General features: G+C 40.4%; 1 protein-coding gene across 7 annotated transcripts in view; it reads right to left on the reverse strand.

Annotated features, from left to right (window-relative positions):
- The window catches only part of cadps2 (Ca++-dependent secretion activator 2), a 561,419-nt gene that overhangs the window by 308,135 nt on the left and 235,113 nt on the right, over positions 1 to 18,171 (reverse strand). For all 7 annotated transcript variants that reach the window (XM_051951549.1, XM_051951548.1, XM_051951546.1 and 4 more), the window contains exons 4-6: positions 12,762 to 12,842; positions 11,974 to 12,207; positions 10,604 to 10,725 (exon numbers count right to left, since the gene is read on the reverse strand). In XM_051951549.1, coding sequence (XP_051807509.1) covers positions 10,604 to 10,725; positions 11,974 to 12,207; positions 12,762 to 12,842 — 437 coding nt within the window. The remainder of the gene's footprint in view (positions 1 to 10,603; positions 10,726 to 11,973; positions 12,208 to 12,761; positions 12,843 to 18,171) is intronic.

An 18,171-nucleotide genomic window follows, 5' to 3' on the forward strand; every position in this document is an offset into this window, starting at 1 on the left:
TGCATTTGGCCATTTTTAGTGCCACCAGTTCTGGATTTGAAGTCTAGATCAGGGGTCGGCAACCTTTAACACTCAAAGAGCCATTTCGACCCGTTTCCCACAGAAAACACGGGGAGCCGCAAAATCCTTTTGGCATTTAAAATGCAGACAACACTGCATATATCACTTTTTTTACCTCTATGCCCTTGTTAATCAGTCGTGATTAATTAATTACAAAGCCTCGAATTAGATAGATTCATTTTTTTAATTGTGTCCTACCACTAATCTTTATCTTACCTGGTTAATGTCATTTTTGCTCCTGGACCTCATATGTTACGTAATGTTAGCTGGAAATCAATATTTTGCTAATGTCTATTTAACTCGTAAAATCTATTTATCTTAAGCTAATAACTTTTCTCCGGTAAGTCGCTGCCCTATTTTCCAAGACGACACTCCTCTGACTCTCTGACCTGCTGCCTGGATGCTGGACGTGAAATTGAGCCGTGTTCTTGCGAGTAACGTCATATTACCCTATCATGAGTACTTTTGACTCAAAGACAAGACGTGTCTTTCTTGGAGTGGAGCTTTAATATACAGGCTTGCCATTCTTGAGTACAAAACAATGTGAAACTACAGGTGTTGCTTCTCCAGGAGTAAAACAAAAAAAGGCATGAAGCGTGTGGGAATCGGAAGCTCTGTGTTGTCTCTCTGCATCAACTTTGCGCTCTCATGTCACAGGGGAAAACCCCAGCAGCACGTCAAAATAAGAGCGGTAATTTCACAATAAAATTGTCTATATCAAAATGCATTGAAACGCGCCTGAAAGGCAGAACTATTTATTTTCCAAAGTTACAGGGAGCCACAACAGAGGGCTGAAAGAACCGCATGCGGCTCCGGAGCCGCGGGTTGCCGACCCCTGGTCTAGATCAACAGAAATTTTTCACATTTCACATTTCAATCATTGTCTTCGGGATCTGATTTTAAAAAAGAAGTTTCAAATAAACACAGTACTCTGTGCTTTCTTCTAAAATCCAAAATGATTTTAAAAAACAGTGTGGCATATTCTGACATAATTCTGCTTCACTGTTTTTTATCTATAACAAATCATCACACAAAGTTTTAATGTGTTATTTTGAGAGACTGAATTATCTTGATTGGTCCAAGGTAGGGATGGGTAGATTATACCTTAGTGTGTGTATCGGCACATTTCCCAAACTGTGTTGACACTGTGTCGACACTGTTACTGTATAAATGTCGACATCTGCTGTACGAAAAGAGTCATTGCAGGCTGCTTCAATAAAGACTTTTCACTCATTGTGTATTGTTGTGCCTGCTTGAACTTGCACTTTATTGTCAAGACAAATGCCCCATGTGGGACAATAAAGTTTAGCCCGTTAAACTGCAGTGTACCGCCGGCGGTACACTTACTAATTTGCATAGGAATTTAAAGAATGTCCGAAGGCTGCAAACGCGATTATACAATCACTATACGCCGATGGAAAGCTTAGATTCTCATTAATCTGCCGGTATAAACCACTTTCAGATGTGATTACCACAGCGGGTAATATAAACACATTTGTCCGACGAACAACGAATATCCATCCATCCGTTCTCTATACACAGCTTTAACGTACACAGCGCGACTCACATTTCCGGGTTCATTATTACACACAGATGAAAATATTCCACAAAAAACGGCCATAATCCAACCTTGGACATCCAGACGACACAAGCCAGTAAAATATTTTATCCAAAACATTTCCTGAAGTCGGTATATAATCCACGAATCGGTCGTTTTCAAGGAAATGCACCTCACGATGTGCGTCCAATATTCCCTGTATTTCTCATCATATTTTTTATTTACAAATAGAATATTAGCGATTTTTTGTACTGACAATGGCTGGAATTGACTGCAGCTTAAATCATGTTCACAATTCTTTCATCAACTCCTTGCTTCATGGAAGCACTCAGGTTGATCAAAGGGGTGTCATCAGGCGCTTCGTTCTCATGTTGGGTACGGTAATGCCTCAGCATTGTAGAGGTGCTCTGGTTACTGTAGGACAACTCCTGAGAGCAAATCCTACATTTCACCTACAGTCAGAATTACAAATAAATCTGTGTAAGCAATTTCGTTTGAATATAAATTGCAATAACCCCCGAAAATAGTGGAAACAACAACAGGAGGAGCCCTTATTCGCTGTGATAAGATCAAAGTGATCCCACACGACAGAAAACTTCCTCTTCCTTGATTGATTATCCATGATGATATCCACAAACAAGAAACCAACGCAAAGTACACAACAATGTCGGTGCAACACGAGCCACAAACCTGTCGCCTCATTTTCCGCCTTATCAATACGATTTGGCGCTTCCAAGACCAAATGACACAGCAACTGTGTCGGTCACGTGGTTTGCCTTACAGTGATACGCACACTGACACGGGGCTTCACCTTGTGGAGTCAACACGTGTCGAGGCTTCAGTGTCGTTAGACCCATCACTAGTCCAAGGCATACAGTACTTGCCAAATTAAACCAATGTTGGCATTTTATATGTTCCAAAACCCAAAGGGTGAGCTGAGCTTGTAAGATTCAGTTTGAATAGTTTAGGTTCATTCAGGGGTCATTCCATTTGAAATCATCAGGGGTGTTCTACTTGACCATCTCTGATGAAACTGCTAAAACTGTTTATATAATAAACTATAGATACACTATACTGCCAAAAGTATTCGCTCACCTGCCTTAACTCCCATATGAACGTAAGTGACATCCCATTCCTAATCCATAGGGTTTAATATGACGTCAGTCCACCCTTTGCAGCTCTTCTGGGAAGGCTGTCCACAAGGTTTAGAAGAGTGTTTATGGCAATTTTTGACCATTCTTCCAGATGCGCATTTGTGAGGTCAGACACTGATGTTGGACGAGAAGGCCTGACTCTCAGTCTCTGCTCTAATTCATCCCAAAGGTGTTCTATCGGGTTGACGTCAGGACTCAGTGCAGGCCAGTCAAGTTCATCCACACCAGACTCTGTCATCCATGTCTTTATGGACCTTGCTTTGTGCACTGATGCACAGTCATGTTGGAAGAGGAAGGGGCCAGCTCCAAACTGTTCCCACAAAGTTGGGAGCATGGAATTGTCCAAAATGTCTTGGTATGCTGAAGCATTCAGAGTTCCTTTCACTGGAGGGGCCAAGCCCAGCTCCTGAAAAACAAGCTCACACCATAATCCCGTCTCCACCAAACTTTACACTTGGCACAGTGCAGTCCGACAAGTATCGTTCTCCTGGCAAACACCAAACCCAGATGGCCAGATAGAGAAGCTCCATTCGTCACTCCAGAGAACGCGTCTCTACTGCTCTAGAGTCCAGTGGCGGCGTGCTTTAAACCACTGCATCCCACGCTTTGCATTGCACCTGGTGATGTATGGCTTGGATGCGGCTGCTCGGCCATGGAAACCCATTCCATGAAGCTCTCTGCGCACTGTTCTTGAGCTAATCTGAAGGCCACATGAAGTTTGAAGGTATTTCGCTATTGACTATGCAGGAGGTTGGCGACCTCTTGGCACTATGTGCCTCAGCATCCGCTGACCCCGCTCCATCAGTTTACGTGGCCTACCACTTGGTGTCTGAGTTGCTGTCGTTCCCACACACTTCCACTTTCTTATAATATAGCTGACAGTTGACTGTGGAATATTTAGGAGCGAGGAAATGTCACGACTGGATTTGTTGCACAGGTGGCATCCTATCACAGTTCTACGCCGGAATTCACTGAGCTGCTGAGAGTGCATTCTGCTGTTTCCTGTAATAACATCTCATCAGGTTTTAGGCACAGATCCAGAGGCAGCAAACAGTCCCATTAGTGTTGGCTGTTATCAAGAATCACAGAGACTCTAATGGAGCAGAGTGACGCCTTTTGCTCAGGATGATGGAGACTTGGCTGTTAAACATACTGAAAGCCACGTTGCCATGATAATATGTCTTTATGTTAAAATTCATCATGGTAAGTGTGTGTACATGTTCTTTTAAGTGTATGTGTGTGCAGTGCAGCAGGACAAGTGACCCTTTCAGTTGTTGAGGGCAAGAAGCAAAGCTCTGTATTCAGTTTCCCCAGTTTCCAAGGCAACATTGTCACCACACAGTCACAGAAGCACACACACACACTGATTTTTTTAAACAATCACAGACATCACATCTGTAACAAAAAGGACAGAAACTGATCCAAACAGCTCTGACCTCATGTATTCACTGACCTGAAATGACTGTTTTAACATGAGGGATAAATGTGATAGTAATGCTATTATTGCCTCATCTTCTATCTGATCTGGTTCAGTAACTTGGCCTTAATGATGGTGATGAAAAGACATTGAAATTCAATTCTAAGTTTAAATCTTAGTAGTTTACATGGATCAGAAGAGAAATATGGAATAATAAAGAAGGGGGATTTCCTACACATTCTTCAGGAGAACCTAAAATCATCAGCCAAAAGGTTGGGTCTTGGACACATTTAATTGTTTTAACATGACTGTCACCCCAGATGCATGTCAAAAGTGAGAAAGAAATGTCTAAATCACGTTAAAAACTAAGGTTTTAGACTGACCTCCCCAAAGTCCTGATTTGAATCCTATCAAGAATCTGTGGATTGTGATGAAGAAACAGGCCTGTGTCAGAAAGCCAACGGATTTAGTTTAAGGGGCCGTTTACACGAGGACTCTTGCAGGTGAAAACGGCAAAATATTTCAACAAAACACCCTACCGTTTATACGAGGACGGCGTTTTGGGGGCTTGAAAACGCAAAAATTTGAAACCGGCCTCCAGAGTGGAAAAGTAGAAAACGCTCCGCCGTTACGTTTCCGTCTAAACAGCAAAACGCAAAACTTTGCCGAGATCTGACCACGTCGCGCACGCGATTACGTCACATACGTGCTTTCGTTTGCCGGCCGGTACAAGGACGTAAACAAAGATGTGTGATTATTTCCATCCTTCCTACCTTCAAGCAACTCTGGCAGCTCTATGTACACTACAGGAGTCGTACCTTTCCATAAACAGATGCTTCTTTCATGGTCCCTAATATATAAACACAACTTCTCTCCACATAGATATTACATATGGAATAACAAAGACATAACATATAGAAACAAATCTTTATTTTACCCTGCCTGGTTTTCTCATAATATACTACTGGTTCACCAGCTGTTTGACTCCAACGGTTTATTACTCACATATGAAGATTTTATTTCAAAACACACCATTTCAATCTCTGCTGAGGAATTTAACATAATTATTAATGCAATTTCTGCTGGTGTGTCTTTATTATTTAGAGGCTCAGTGAACCAGATACCAGCTCCCTTGCCTCTGGATCCATCTAAGAGCGAAGTAGGCAGGATTTGTTTCTCAACAACACGTAACAGCAATAGTTTCATACGCACTTTGTTTCAAAGGGACATAGTGTCTCTTCCTTATGTAATGTTTTATTGGAATAAGCTATTACCTAATCTTGATTGGAAAAAAATTTGGATCTTACCAACTAAATATTTGATTAACAACAAAATAAAAGAAGTGTCTTTTAAATTAATTCATAAAATTTATCCTTCTAAAATATTTCTTTTACAGCGTTTTGGAAAACATATTGATACTAACTGCTCTTTCTGTTCCAAAACAAAACCAAACAGTATATCTACACTATTAAGAACTCCACTCACACTAAAGCCATTAAAACTGTACATTTGTGTAATGTATTTAATGTTTTTCTGTAATCTGTTTCTTATTTGTGACCCCCTGGCAATACTTTTCTTTATTTGTTTTTTTGTCTCTGTGTTGAACTGCTTTGTTCTATTCACTGTTCAATAAAAAAAAAAAAAAAAAAAAAAAGAGTCGTACCAACAAACGTACAGAATCTGTACAGATTCCATTCATGAACATTTACCGCGGCGGAGATCCGAAAAGGGAGATAGTAAGCATGCGCGTAGACATGGCAGAGTTTTATCACAGCGCCACCCAGCTGCCTGGCATGCATATCCAATCGAATTCCACACACTATAGAGTCACCGTATATACGCAGATTTCCTTCAAAACCGCTTGTCTAAACGTGAAATGACAAGACGCCACTTTTGCGTTTTCTGTTAGGATGGTCCTCGTGTAAACGGCCCCTAAGTGTAAATTATAAGACTTTAACTGACCTGTTAGGACTTGTAAAGCAGGTCAAGAACTATTATTAAGCATTATTACTCAGTCAAGGAACACGCCGAAGTTACGTCAGTCAGCCGTGAATAGACTCCAGCCCACTCGGAACCCTAATAAGGATCAAGCGGTGTATGGACAATGGATGGATGGATGGAATATCTGTTAGTACATGATTTTTATTTAGCTTAAATATTTTTTCTGAAATGTATATAATTTGGTCTTTAGTTGATTGGAAATGGTGCATGGCTGAAAGGAAAATAATTAGTGTACTTTATTTGTAGTGAAAATTCAGAAGCAGTGGTACAATCCTTTAAGTGAACCGCAGATGCATGACATGCTTCAATAATTAAGGTTATTGGTAATGAAAAGGTCCTCAGTGATTACAGAGTTGTTATGCTACAACTGAAAGAGTCATCAGAGCAATTGGACGACGGTGTAATCAAAGCTAATCATACTGTCTGTGTAATTATAGTTAACCATGTGGTCATTAAGTGCATGGGTGTGTTACTGAAGATGAGGGATGTGAAAGTGTGATGCAGGCTAATTACAGTGAAGGTTACAGGAGCGGCACTGAAGCTGGGTTACAGCACCCAACCCTGCTGACTAGCAAGGTCATTAGGTGACTGTGAGCTTGTTTATTTGTTTCTGTCTGGTGATTCTGGCAGGTGGAGGGCTCTCAGAAAAAATCTCCATGAGTGAATAGTCTCGTTACTGCACAGACCCATGCTGTCCCACAGGCATCCAACAACCCACCAAGAATGTTCAGTCCTAAATGACAATCACTCGTCAACAAACCTAAACACCATGGCAAAGAAAACATATATTTACAGATGACAACAGTTTTTCACATAGACGACATTTCAAGAGTTATAACTGTTAGTCTGGACAGCAGAAATACTTGTAACAGGACTCCTAGCATTGTAGTACTGTAATTTTATTATCTCTCCTGAAGCTTAACTGAACCTTAAATCTGTTGTAGAGCAGAGCCTGACAAACTGCAAACATCCCTACATAGGGGCATGACCTTTCCTCCAAGACCTCACTCAGGAACAATTTCTTATACTGCACTAATGGTAAGACAGTAAAAGTAGGAACATTTTCTGATGTGTAAGTAACTGCAAATTTTCCTGCTCTGTCTCGTCTTCAGGCAGTCCAGACATGATCATCAACCAGACCTAAAGAAATGTTACATCATTTGATATGCTCATGGCACAGGCTCAGCTAGAGCTCCTGGGAATTATTGAGTGAGTGTTTTAGTGCAAAAATGTCATCAGTGATTCCTATGTGAGTGTGCAGACTAACAGTGTCACCTGTTTTGGATACAAAAAATAGTCATACAATATTTCTATATAATATTTATATAATAGTAATATAGCTGATTGAATAACAGTTTCTTTTTTTTTACAGTATTGGTGATTTTCTGTAACACACTTCACCTCTTGCTAAATAGCAGCACTAGTGTTGTCTGCTCTGAATGTGATTCCAAGTATATTTGTTACAAGCAGGTGATGTGCCCATCCAGTAAGGTAAGGATTAGAACGTGGTTTTGTGCTTCACACGACAGCCATATAAAATGCGTGCTTTCCTTGCTGTTGTGAAGAAACCTCTTAAACATTTGGAGTTTACTTTATTTAGCATTTATTTAACCGGACTAGTCCCACTGAGATCAGAGATCTCCTTTACAAGGGAGACCTGGCCAAGAGGACAGCATCCTAGCCGCATTAAAAACAGTAAACAACAGATAGAATTAACATCAAAACTTGCTCCCACATAACATTTGCACACAGACTGTGTAAAGGAAATGCTGCTGTTGAAACGCACTTTATTGTTTAAAGTGTTTGCAAACCAAATGTTACTGTATTTTTCTTTATATAGCCGTACTTTAAAAAAGTGCAGAATACACTACTTTTAAATTCATTGTTTAATCTTATGTATAACGATGTGATTAATCATGATTAATCACAGACCATCATGTAATTAATTGTGATTAACCATTTTAATCGTTGCCCAGCACTAATATCAATGTATATTTTTTTAGTTTATTTGTTTTGGACAAAGTAAAAATGTGACCAGATGATGCTAACAGAAAGGTCAGAGGATGACCAAAGTTATTTCAGTTCATGCAGATGGGCATATGACAGCTTTAATCTAATTTTACACTAATCTGTTTTGGTGACGAGAAGGTCTGTATCATTTTTCAAATTAATATGGTTGTGGCCACCAGGGGGACATTGGTTAGAATGTACTCCAAGACAAGGTGTTCCTTTTTGCTCTTTATTTGTAACACAAGTGACACATATGCAAGTATGTGTATGTGTGTGGTTTTGAAACAAATAGCAAATAGAAAGAAGTAAATAATAAGTGTGCAGTACCACAATACTCTTTGACTCTACAATGTCATGGCATTATAAATCCAAAGAAATCAAATCACATAGCCCAGCGAGCACTTTGTAGCAACTGAGTAAACATGCAACAGCAAGACCCTAACAGTCATAATAAATTAATAAAGAGCATATTCACCTACCTGTAATATGCACGCACACTGTAGAAAAGTGACAACCAGCACACCAAATATATATGTGATAGTGGTGTAACGGTACACGTATTCGTACCGAACCGTTCAGTACAGGCCGGTTCGGTTCGGTACAGAGGTGTACCATGGTACGAAAATTTTAAGTTTAATAAGAATGTATAGAACTGTTTTAATTTGCGAAACCTAAAACTTCATAGTGCCCACAGTTGCAGTGGACCTTCTCTGGCTCACACAGTAAGTATTGCGGAACTAAAAACAATTAGGAGTTTCCAGTGAACCACAAGATGAGATGGACCATTATTCTCCGGCTGGCACTTCATGGCTAATGCTAGCAATAACGAGAAGAAGCTAGAGCTGGAAGACGCGCCAGCGTCATTAAAATCACCCATTTGGGATCTCTTCGGTTTCCCAGTGAAGCACGAAAAAGTAGAAAAACAAGTGGACAAGACAAAAGCCGTATGTCCACACTGTGAAGCGGTCCTCAGCGATGCATCTAGCAACACGTCAAACTGAGACACACATTTGAAAAAGCACCATCCAAGCGTAACTATCCCCTCTGCTAGGAAAAAACTGTGAACTGTACAAACAATGCGCCCGACATCATTTCATCAAACCCTGCCTATCAATTCAGAAGGGGCTAAAGCAATAACCAAGTCCACTGGTGTTTTCATAGCAGCAGATCTACGGCCATACTCCGTTGTTGAGAACCAAGGTTTTAAACTTACGATGAAGGTCAGTTTACGTTACCTTTACATTATTGTTGTGCTCTTTGATATAGATAAATGACTATATTGTGTATTTTTTCTAGCCTACTAGTATATTTATGCTGGTTAAAAACAAGAGCCTAACTAAATGGTGATTTAAAAAAAAAAATTAAAATATATTTCCTGTGTTAGGTGATAGACAGTTCCTTCTCATCCACACTTCAGCCAGAAAGTCATACCAGCTCTTATATCAGCAGTTTTTTTTTCCATTTTTCCCCTTAACTGAGAACCGAACCGAACTGAACTGTGACTTCCGTACTGAAATATGTACCGAACTGTGATTTTTGTGTACCGTTACACCCCTAGTATGTGAACAGTCTTAAATACTCACATCTGAATCTTCCATGAACATGGAATGAGAGTCCTCCTCTACAGAGCTGCAGAGCATAGTTGCCTCTGATTGACTAATGGCTTAACTGTCTATTAAGCCTACATGGTCCTGTCTTCCTTCGTCACAAATCCATCGTGTAGTTGTTGAGAAATTTCACTTAAAAACTACAGACCACCCAAGTTTTAAGACTCAGGCTCTGAGAAACATGAATATCTATATAATGTTTAAGAACAATCCATTGTTAAGTTGTCAACATATCTTAACTGCACTACACAGCGGAAGAGAGACTGACTGACTTTGCTATCCTTTATTTTGTCACACATAGCCAAAATTACTAGCGCTGCAGATGTTAACTTTTGTCTATTTCAATCATTCAAACCTGAGCAGTAAAACTAATAATGTCAATCATCAAAATTCACATCAAACACTTCAGCTTCTTAAACTTGTTTACTTACATGTTTTGATTAAGGAAATATGTAACGTTGGATATGTGATTACCAATCTTTTCCATACAGATTATATTTCAGGTTCAGGCATTACCACTAAGAAATAAGAAAGCCCACACAGATATTCAATTACTCCTAACTTGGACGTTTGAAGTTTGTGTGTCAAAGCTTCATTTAATGAAGGGGAAAGTTTCTTTGAACTTCAGAGGTGCATGTAACGAGATGATTTAGTGAGAAAGCTAGTTTGGAGAACAGTTTTGTTTTAGTGAACAACAAGGGAGTAAGTAGGTGAGTTATGTGACACTTAGTATTTAAAAATCTGTAGTCGCTACTAACTTTTAGACACTCAGAATAAAGCAGAAAGATGCACTCACTGTGGTCTGGAAGCTTCTGCTTGGTCTGTCTGCAGCTTCTCTCCTCCCTCCACCTCCATAGTGCAGTAAACAATGCGGTTTGGAGCCACTGACTTCAGCCCCTGGACTTCCACAATCACAATCTGAAAACAGCAGCGGAAGGTTAAGACCAGCTTGAACCTTTTCAACTCAGCTGCTATGTCTGAGCAACAAACCAAATTACTCATTTTCAAAGGATATTTTCAGGATTATTTTTTGATCGCTGATGTGACCTATTGCAGGTCTTTCTTTCTTTCTTTACAAGGAACTGAAACTGCCCCATGCAGTACTTAAGATTGGTCACAAGACCAGCTTTTAAAGGTATTGGCCTCATCTTGGAGGCACTTAAAACAGGACTTATTGAGACAACAGCGACATCAAACTGTTATCAGCTTTCAGAAAAGAAGCTGAGACCAACTTCAGCCTCCCTTCTAAATGCTAACAAAAGTTTGATGTGGCCTAAACATATATGAAGTGAAGTCAGGGTTACAGAATGTGCATCCAAAAGCAAGCAAGGCTCTGTGTGATGTAAATTTTGTCTCTCCAAAGCAGACATTCGCTTCAGCCCAAAATCTCCATCTTTGCTAAGATTACACGACAACTGCTGCAGTGTGTATGCATAGAATATAGAGAAATAAGAAATGGAGTCCTCCTAGCAGACTGCAATGGACTAGAAAAGTAGCTTAATAACAAGTATGTGTCCATGGTGTCCACAGCTGTTCATGTGCATGTTCGCAAGGGAGTATCGTTAAGGCACTAGTAAAGCTATACAGATAATGCTCCCCCTAAGATATTTAACTACCTATAAATATATTGCATGTTTTCTATAGTGTAATGCAATGCTTTGCACATTCCACATTCCACCATAACTGTCTGCAGTGTGGGATTTGCATTGGTCTGGTCACTTGGTTTCGTCCCCCCAAAGTCTTGTTTTTGTCTCACTAAACGCTCAGCAAAATTTAATTTGTACTTGGATGAACTGTATTTGTAATGTGACGATCACAAACAAGTCTGAGAATGACTGTCAATCTGACCAGGTAATATGCACTCCAACACACTGCAAAAACTCAAGCTCAAGAGTACAACAGAGCTAAGGTGTTCACCTGGGTTACACACTCTCCAGATTCTAATCTTATTGAGCATCTGTTGGTGTGCCAGGATAAACCTGATCCAGGACCCCCAGAATTCACTACCACCATCCCGGTGTCACATGACATCCCCAGAAGTCCTGTGTTCATGCGCCAGTGGGTCAGAGGAGTTTTAGCAGCTTAAAGGGGACTGACACAATATTACACAGGTGGTCATAACGTTATGCCTGACCAGTGTACACAACCACACACATACAAACTGACCTCCAGAGTGAAGGACAGCACGACATCCGATTTGGACAAGATGTCTCCCTCGTCTCCCATGTCCAGAAAGGAGTTGCTCATGGAGGAGCGTTTGAGCTTCTGTTTGAAATCTGGACCTCCTTTGGACACTGGCAGGCTCTCTAAGTTTGCCATCAGCAGGTTGACTGATGAACGCAGTTCCTCCACATACAGGGCCTCCATGTCAGCAGAGATAAACTTTGGGTATCTCCTTTCCTGAAGCACACACAAAATTACTGGTGTGCTAGTCATTTTAACCTGCAAGAGTTTGTGTTCTGTAATGTGTTTTTAAGTCATTGAGGAAATAAATTAATGAGACAAAAAACAAGTAGACTCTTATGTCTTAGTATGGCTTAAATGCAGAGATTGGCACAGGACAAAAAAGTTGGAAACAGCCAAGAAAAACTGCTGTCACAAATGGTGACCCAAAAAAAAAAAGGTGGATGATTTTTATATTATTAAGACATAATGTGTTTGTTTTAGTGGCCGCTGATGAGTGATATATTTTTTAATTTTGAAATTATGTGAACAATATAACTGAGTAATTCAAACATTAAGAATAGTGGTTCAATAAGAAGCAAAATACTGACTGGAAGATTAAACATCAAACAGTAAACAATACCTTTCCAGGTTGGGCATTTCAATCTTCAGTAAAAAATAATACAAATCAAATTCCCAAAGGAAGCAGAACAAAAATAATCATAATGAAAAATATGTTTAACTGCTACACTAGCAGTAACAAAATGACAGGGTTTTGTTATGTTTCTCACCCTGGCTATCTTCTCGGCCAGCTGTAACCTGCCGTCCAGCTCTCTGCGGATCTGAGCTGCCTGCTCGTCCACATTATCCAGCTGAGAGAAAAAAACAAGAACAGTGTCATCAGTCAGCCAATCAGAGATCTGCAAAATCAGTACACCAATCAAAAAGGTGAAGGAGGGACACAGTAGGAGAGGTGCTGGAGAGAAGTGGACTTCTCTGTTGCATATTGATAAATCAATCAGCATCTTAGGTGGCAACAGATGACAGTAATTAGCCAGCTAGAGTGTCAATCCGAGAGGTTTACCCACTTAAACCAGGATGATTACAGGAGGTGACTCTCAACTAATTACATATGAGAGAACTCTGGTTCTGTCTGTTATACATAAATGTTATAAACAAACAATAACGTTACAAATAACAGAATGCTACGAATAAATCAATATGACATAAAGCTGCAGGTTGTTAAGTGATGAAGAAAATAGCACACCTTTGGCTACAGAGACTTTCTAATGTCACATGTGACTCCTTCACTCAATTTCCCACAGTTATCCACAGTTCTTTTATTTTTTGTTATGTCTTACTGTCTGCCAGACCTCCCTCTTACCTTTGTTGTTGTACCTTTGTTATTTGCAACTGTTTGCCAGACCTTTCATCTCTTACCTTTTGTTGCCTCTTTGTTGTCTTACCCTCTGTTACTGATTAACAACTATACACAAATTAACCACTATTCACCCTTGTACAGGGTGATACAAAAAAACAGGAACTTTTAACAATCCAATAAAACCAAGAGTGATGGAAGAAAAATATTTTGCTCATAGTAATTGAAACCTTAAAACATGCCATTTAAGAAACAATGATGGAATTTTCATTTTTAAAAAATTACTTCCTGTAGATGGCGTCCTCCTGTACGAATGCATTCTTGAAATCTACCTGGGGCTATCTCAAGAATAAAATGTACACGACTCGACCAACAACTCTGGATGAGTTAAAACAGAGAATTCAGGATGAAATTCGCAGTATCCCAGCTGAGATGTTGCAGCGGTCAATGAGGAATCTCAACAGCAGATTTCAAGAATGCAGTCGTACAGGAGGACGCCATCTACAGGAAGTTTGTTGTTTATTGTTTATTTAGCCACTGAAAATCAGTGTCTATTCTTCCTGGGATCTAAACTCATCATTACACAAAGGCAAATACACCAACTCATCCGATAGAACAGGATGCACATGCAACACTCATCCAGACAATACAACATAACACTTGGGTTGCACCAAACGACGCGTCGACGAGTCGTCTGAGCACGATACATCATCAAAAGCGGAAGTGAGCGCGCAATGCAACAGAAATTCCCTTCCGACCGGAGCGCGGAACACGGATGAACGTCGGCGCGGCATCGTGCATGTATTATGTATGCACGCTGCAGCGCGGACGTCTGCGTTTAGATACAGCTGTATAGTAAACGCTGACATCCATGTTTACGATAGAACGCGGACATCCACGCTGCAGCGTGCATACATAATACATGCACGACGCCGCGCTGACGTTCATCCGTGTTCCGCGCTCCGGTCGGAAGGGAATTTCTGTTGCATTGCGCGCTCACTTCCGCTTTTGATGCCACCATTGCCCTATATCGCACTGTCCTCTGAGACTGATTGGTTCGACAGCGAGGTAACAAAAACCGTCCCTCATCTGACTGGCGTGTAAAATATTGATGAACATCACAGAAAAAAGTTAGTTCATTAAACAGTATTTCTGGTGTTTTTGTTATTATAATATTTCTTATAAATTTAATAAGAGAATAATTTATTCTACTTTTTACATGCATCCAGGCCAAACAGTTATGCATGTCATTAATACTTGTTCTAAATTAACAATTCAGGACAAGCCGAGCCGCCTTATTCTGTGCAACCTGTAATTTGTTCAAGTTAGTTTCTGTTGTGGTTGACCAAATAAAAGAACAATAGTCTATATGGCACAAAATTATTGATTCAACTAATGTTTTCCTTATACTATGTGGAATACATTTTTTGCAATGGCGCACCATTGCCATACATTTTCCCATTTTATTCAAGATATTTTTAATTTGATTGTTCCATGTAAGCATACTATCAACAGTCAAGCCCAACAGCTTGGCCTCAGCCACTTGTTCAATAGTGGCACCTCCAACAGACAAATTTAATACAGGAGAGTCTTTAAAAGGTAAGATGATCCTATCATTAAAGATTTAGTCTTCTCAGTATTAATGACGAATTTATTTTCATTAATCCAGAGCTCTACTAACTTTAACTCTTTATTCAAAATTGTATTCAGTTGCACGGAATTATGAGCGGACACATAAATAGTTGAATCATCTGCATATAGTACAATGGTGGCATTCTCCAATATAAAAGGCAACTCGTTCGTAAAAATAGAAAATAACAACGGCCCAAGACAACTACCTTGCGGCACTCCACAAGAGAGACTTATCTCAGAATAACTGCCATTGAATGCAACTGTAAACTCTCGATTACTCAGATAGCTATTAATCCACTGCAAAGCAGAATTTTGGAACCCATACAAACTTAACTTTTCCAAAAGTAAATTATGATCTCGTAAATCAAACGCTGCGCTAAGATCTAACAATACAGTTCCAACTAGTCTTTTGTTTTCAATATCATTTAACCAATCATCAATCATCTGAAGTAATTTTTAAAAAATGAAAATTTCATCATTGTTCCTTAAATGGCATGTTTTAAGGTGTCAATTACTATGAATAAAATATTTTTATTCCATCACTCTTGGTTTTATTGGATTGTTAAAAAGTTCCAGTTTTTTTGTGTCACCCTGTATTTACATACAGCCTCCACCCTACCCTCTGACCATTCCTATAAATTGTGTATTCAGAAAATGTTCTGAGTCGGCTTACTATAACAGACTCATGCTTTGTGTTGGTAAGCCCACCATATGCTAGAATACTATTAAACACTCACTACAGCAAACTTTGAAGGACTAAGAGTGAAATTTCCTTAACATAAGTTACACAGTCATGAAAAAAAAAACAGACCAACTTCAATTTCTTGTTCATTGTAATGCCAGGTACAACTAAAGGTACATTTGTTTGGACAAATATAATGAAAACAACAAAAATAGCTCATAAGAGTTTCTTTTAATAGCTGATATCTAGATATTATCCATGGTTTTCTTGATAATAACCAAAATAACTTAAGTTAAGAGAGAGAAGAGGAACACCAAGAGTCTAGGACTGAGAGTAGGAACTTTGAATGTTGGAACTATGACAGGAAAAAGTAGAGAGCTGGTTGACATGATGCAGAGTAGGAAGGTGGACATACTGTGTGTCCAGGAGACCAGGTGGAAAGGTAGTAAAGCTAGAAGTCTAGGAGCAGGGTTTAAGTTGTTCTACCATGGTGTAGATAGGAAGAGAAATGGAGTAGGAGTTATCTTGAAGGAGGAGTTTGTTAGGAATGTCCTGGAGGTAAAAAGAGTGTCAGATTGAGTGATGAGCCTGAAGCTAGAAATCGAAGGTGTGATGTTCAATGTCGTTAGTGGGTATGCTCCACAGGTAGGATGTGAGCTGGAGGAGAAGGAGAAATTCTGGTTGGACCTTGATGAAGTGATGCAGAGCATCCCTTGAAGTGAGAGAGTTGTCATTGGTGCGGACTTCAATGGACATGTTGGTGTAGGAAACAGAGATGATGATGAGGTCATGGGCAGGTTTGGTATCCAGGAGAGGAACGCAGAAGGACAGATGGTGGTTGACTTTGCAAAAAGGATGGAAATGGCTGTAGTGAATACTTTCTTCCAGAAGAGGCAGGAACATAGGGTGACCTATAAGAGTGGAGATAGGAGCACACAGGTAGACTACATCTTGTGTAGACCTTGTAATCTGAAGGAGATCAGTGACTGCAAAGTAGTGGCAGGTGAGAGTGTAGCCAGACAGCATAGGATGGTGGTGTGTCGGATGACCCTGGTGGTGAAGAAGATGAAAAGGGCAAAGGCAGAGCAGAGGACCAAATGGTGGAAGCTGAAAAAGGAAGAGTGTTGTATGACTTTCAGGATAGAGTTGAGACAGGCTTTGGATGGTCAGGAGGTGCTTCCAGATGACTGGACAACTACAGCAAATGTGATCAGGGGACAGGTCGGATAGTACTTGGTGTGTCATCTGGAAGGAAAGGAGATAAGGAGACTTGGTGGTGGAATGAGGAGGTGCAGGAGTGGATCCAAAGAAAGAGGTTAGCTAAGAAGACGTGGGACACTGAGGACTGAAGAGAATAGACAGGAGTACAGGGAGATGCAGCGTAAGGTGAAAGTAGAGGTGGAAAAAGCCAAACAAGGGGCTTACGATGACTTGTATTCTAGGTTGGACAGTAAGGAGGGAGAGACTGATCTTTACAGGTTGGCAAGGCAGAGAGACAGAGATGGGAAGGACGTGCAGCAGGTTAGGGTGATAAAGGATAAGGATGGAAGTGTGTTCACAGGAGCCAATGGTGTGAAGGGAAGATGGAAAGAGTACTTTGAAGAGTTGATGAATGAGGAAAATGAGAGAGAACGAAGAGTAGAAGAGGTGACTTTTGTGGACCAGGAAGTAGCAAAGATTAGTAAGGATGAAGTGAGGAGGGCATTGAAGAGGATGAAGAGTGGAAAGGCACTTGGTCCTGATGATATACCTGTGGATGTATGGAAGTGTCTCGGAGAGGTAGCAGTAGAGTTTCTGACCGGGTTGTTCAACAGGATCTTAGATAGTGAGAAGATGCCCGAGGAATACAGGAGAAGTGTGCTGGTGCCCATCTTTAAGTACAAGGGAAATGTGCAGAGTTGTGGCAACTACAGAGGAATAAATCTGATGAGCCACACGATGAAGCTATGGGAAAGAGTTTTTGAAGCTAGACTAAGGGCAGAGGTAAACATCTGTGAGCAGCAGTATGGTTTCATGCCAAGAAAGAGTACAACAGATGCAATATTTGAGGATGTTGATAGAGAAGTACAGAGAAGGTCAGAAGGAGCTGCATTGTGTCTTTGTAGATCTGGAGAAAGCTTATGACAGGGTGCCCAGAGAGGAACTGTGGTTTTGTATGAGGAAGTCTGGAGTGGCAGAGAAGTATGTTAGAGTGGTGCAGGACATGTATGAGGACTGTAAGACAGTGGTGAGGTGTGCTGTGTGTGACAGAGGAGTTCAAGGTGGAGGTGGGACTACATCAGGGATCAGCTCTGAGCCCCTTCTTGTTTGCTATGGTGATGGACAGGATGACAGACGAGGTTAGACAGGAGTCTCCATGGACTATGATGTTTCCAGATGACATTGTGATCTGTAGTGAGAGCAGTCAACAGGTGGAGGACAAGCTAGAGGCATGGAGGTTTGCCCTGGAAAGGAGAGAGATGAAGGTTAGCCGCAGCAAGATGGAGTATCTGTGTGTGAATGAGAGGGG

This window comes from Acanthochromis polyacanthus, chromosome 8 (genome assembly GCF_021347895.1).
Source record: "Acanthochromis polyacanthus isolate Apoly-LR-REF ecotype Palm Island chromosome 8, KAUST_Apoly_ChrSc, whole genome shotgun sequence".
In the NCBI taxonomy this organism is placed as follows: domain Eukaryota; kingdom Metazoa; phylum Chordata; class Actinopteri; family Pomacentridae; genus Acanthochromis; species Acanthochromis polyacanthus.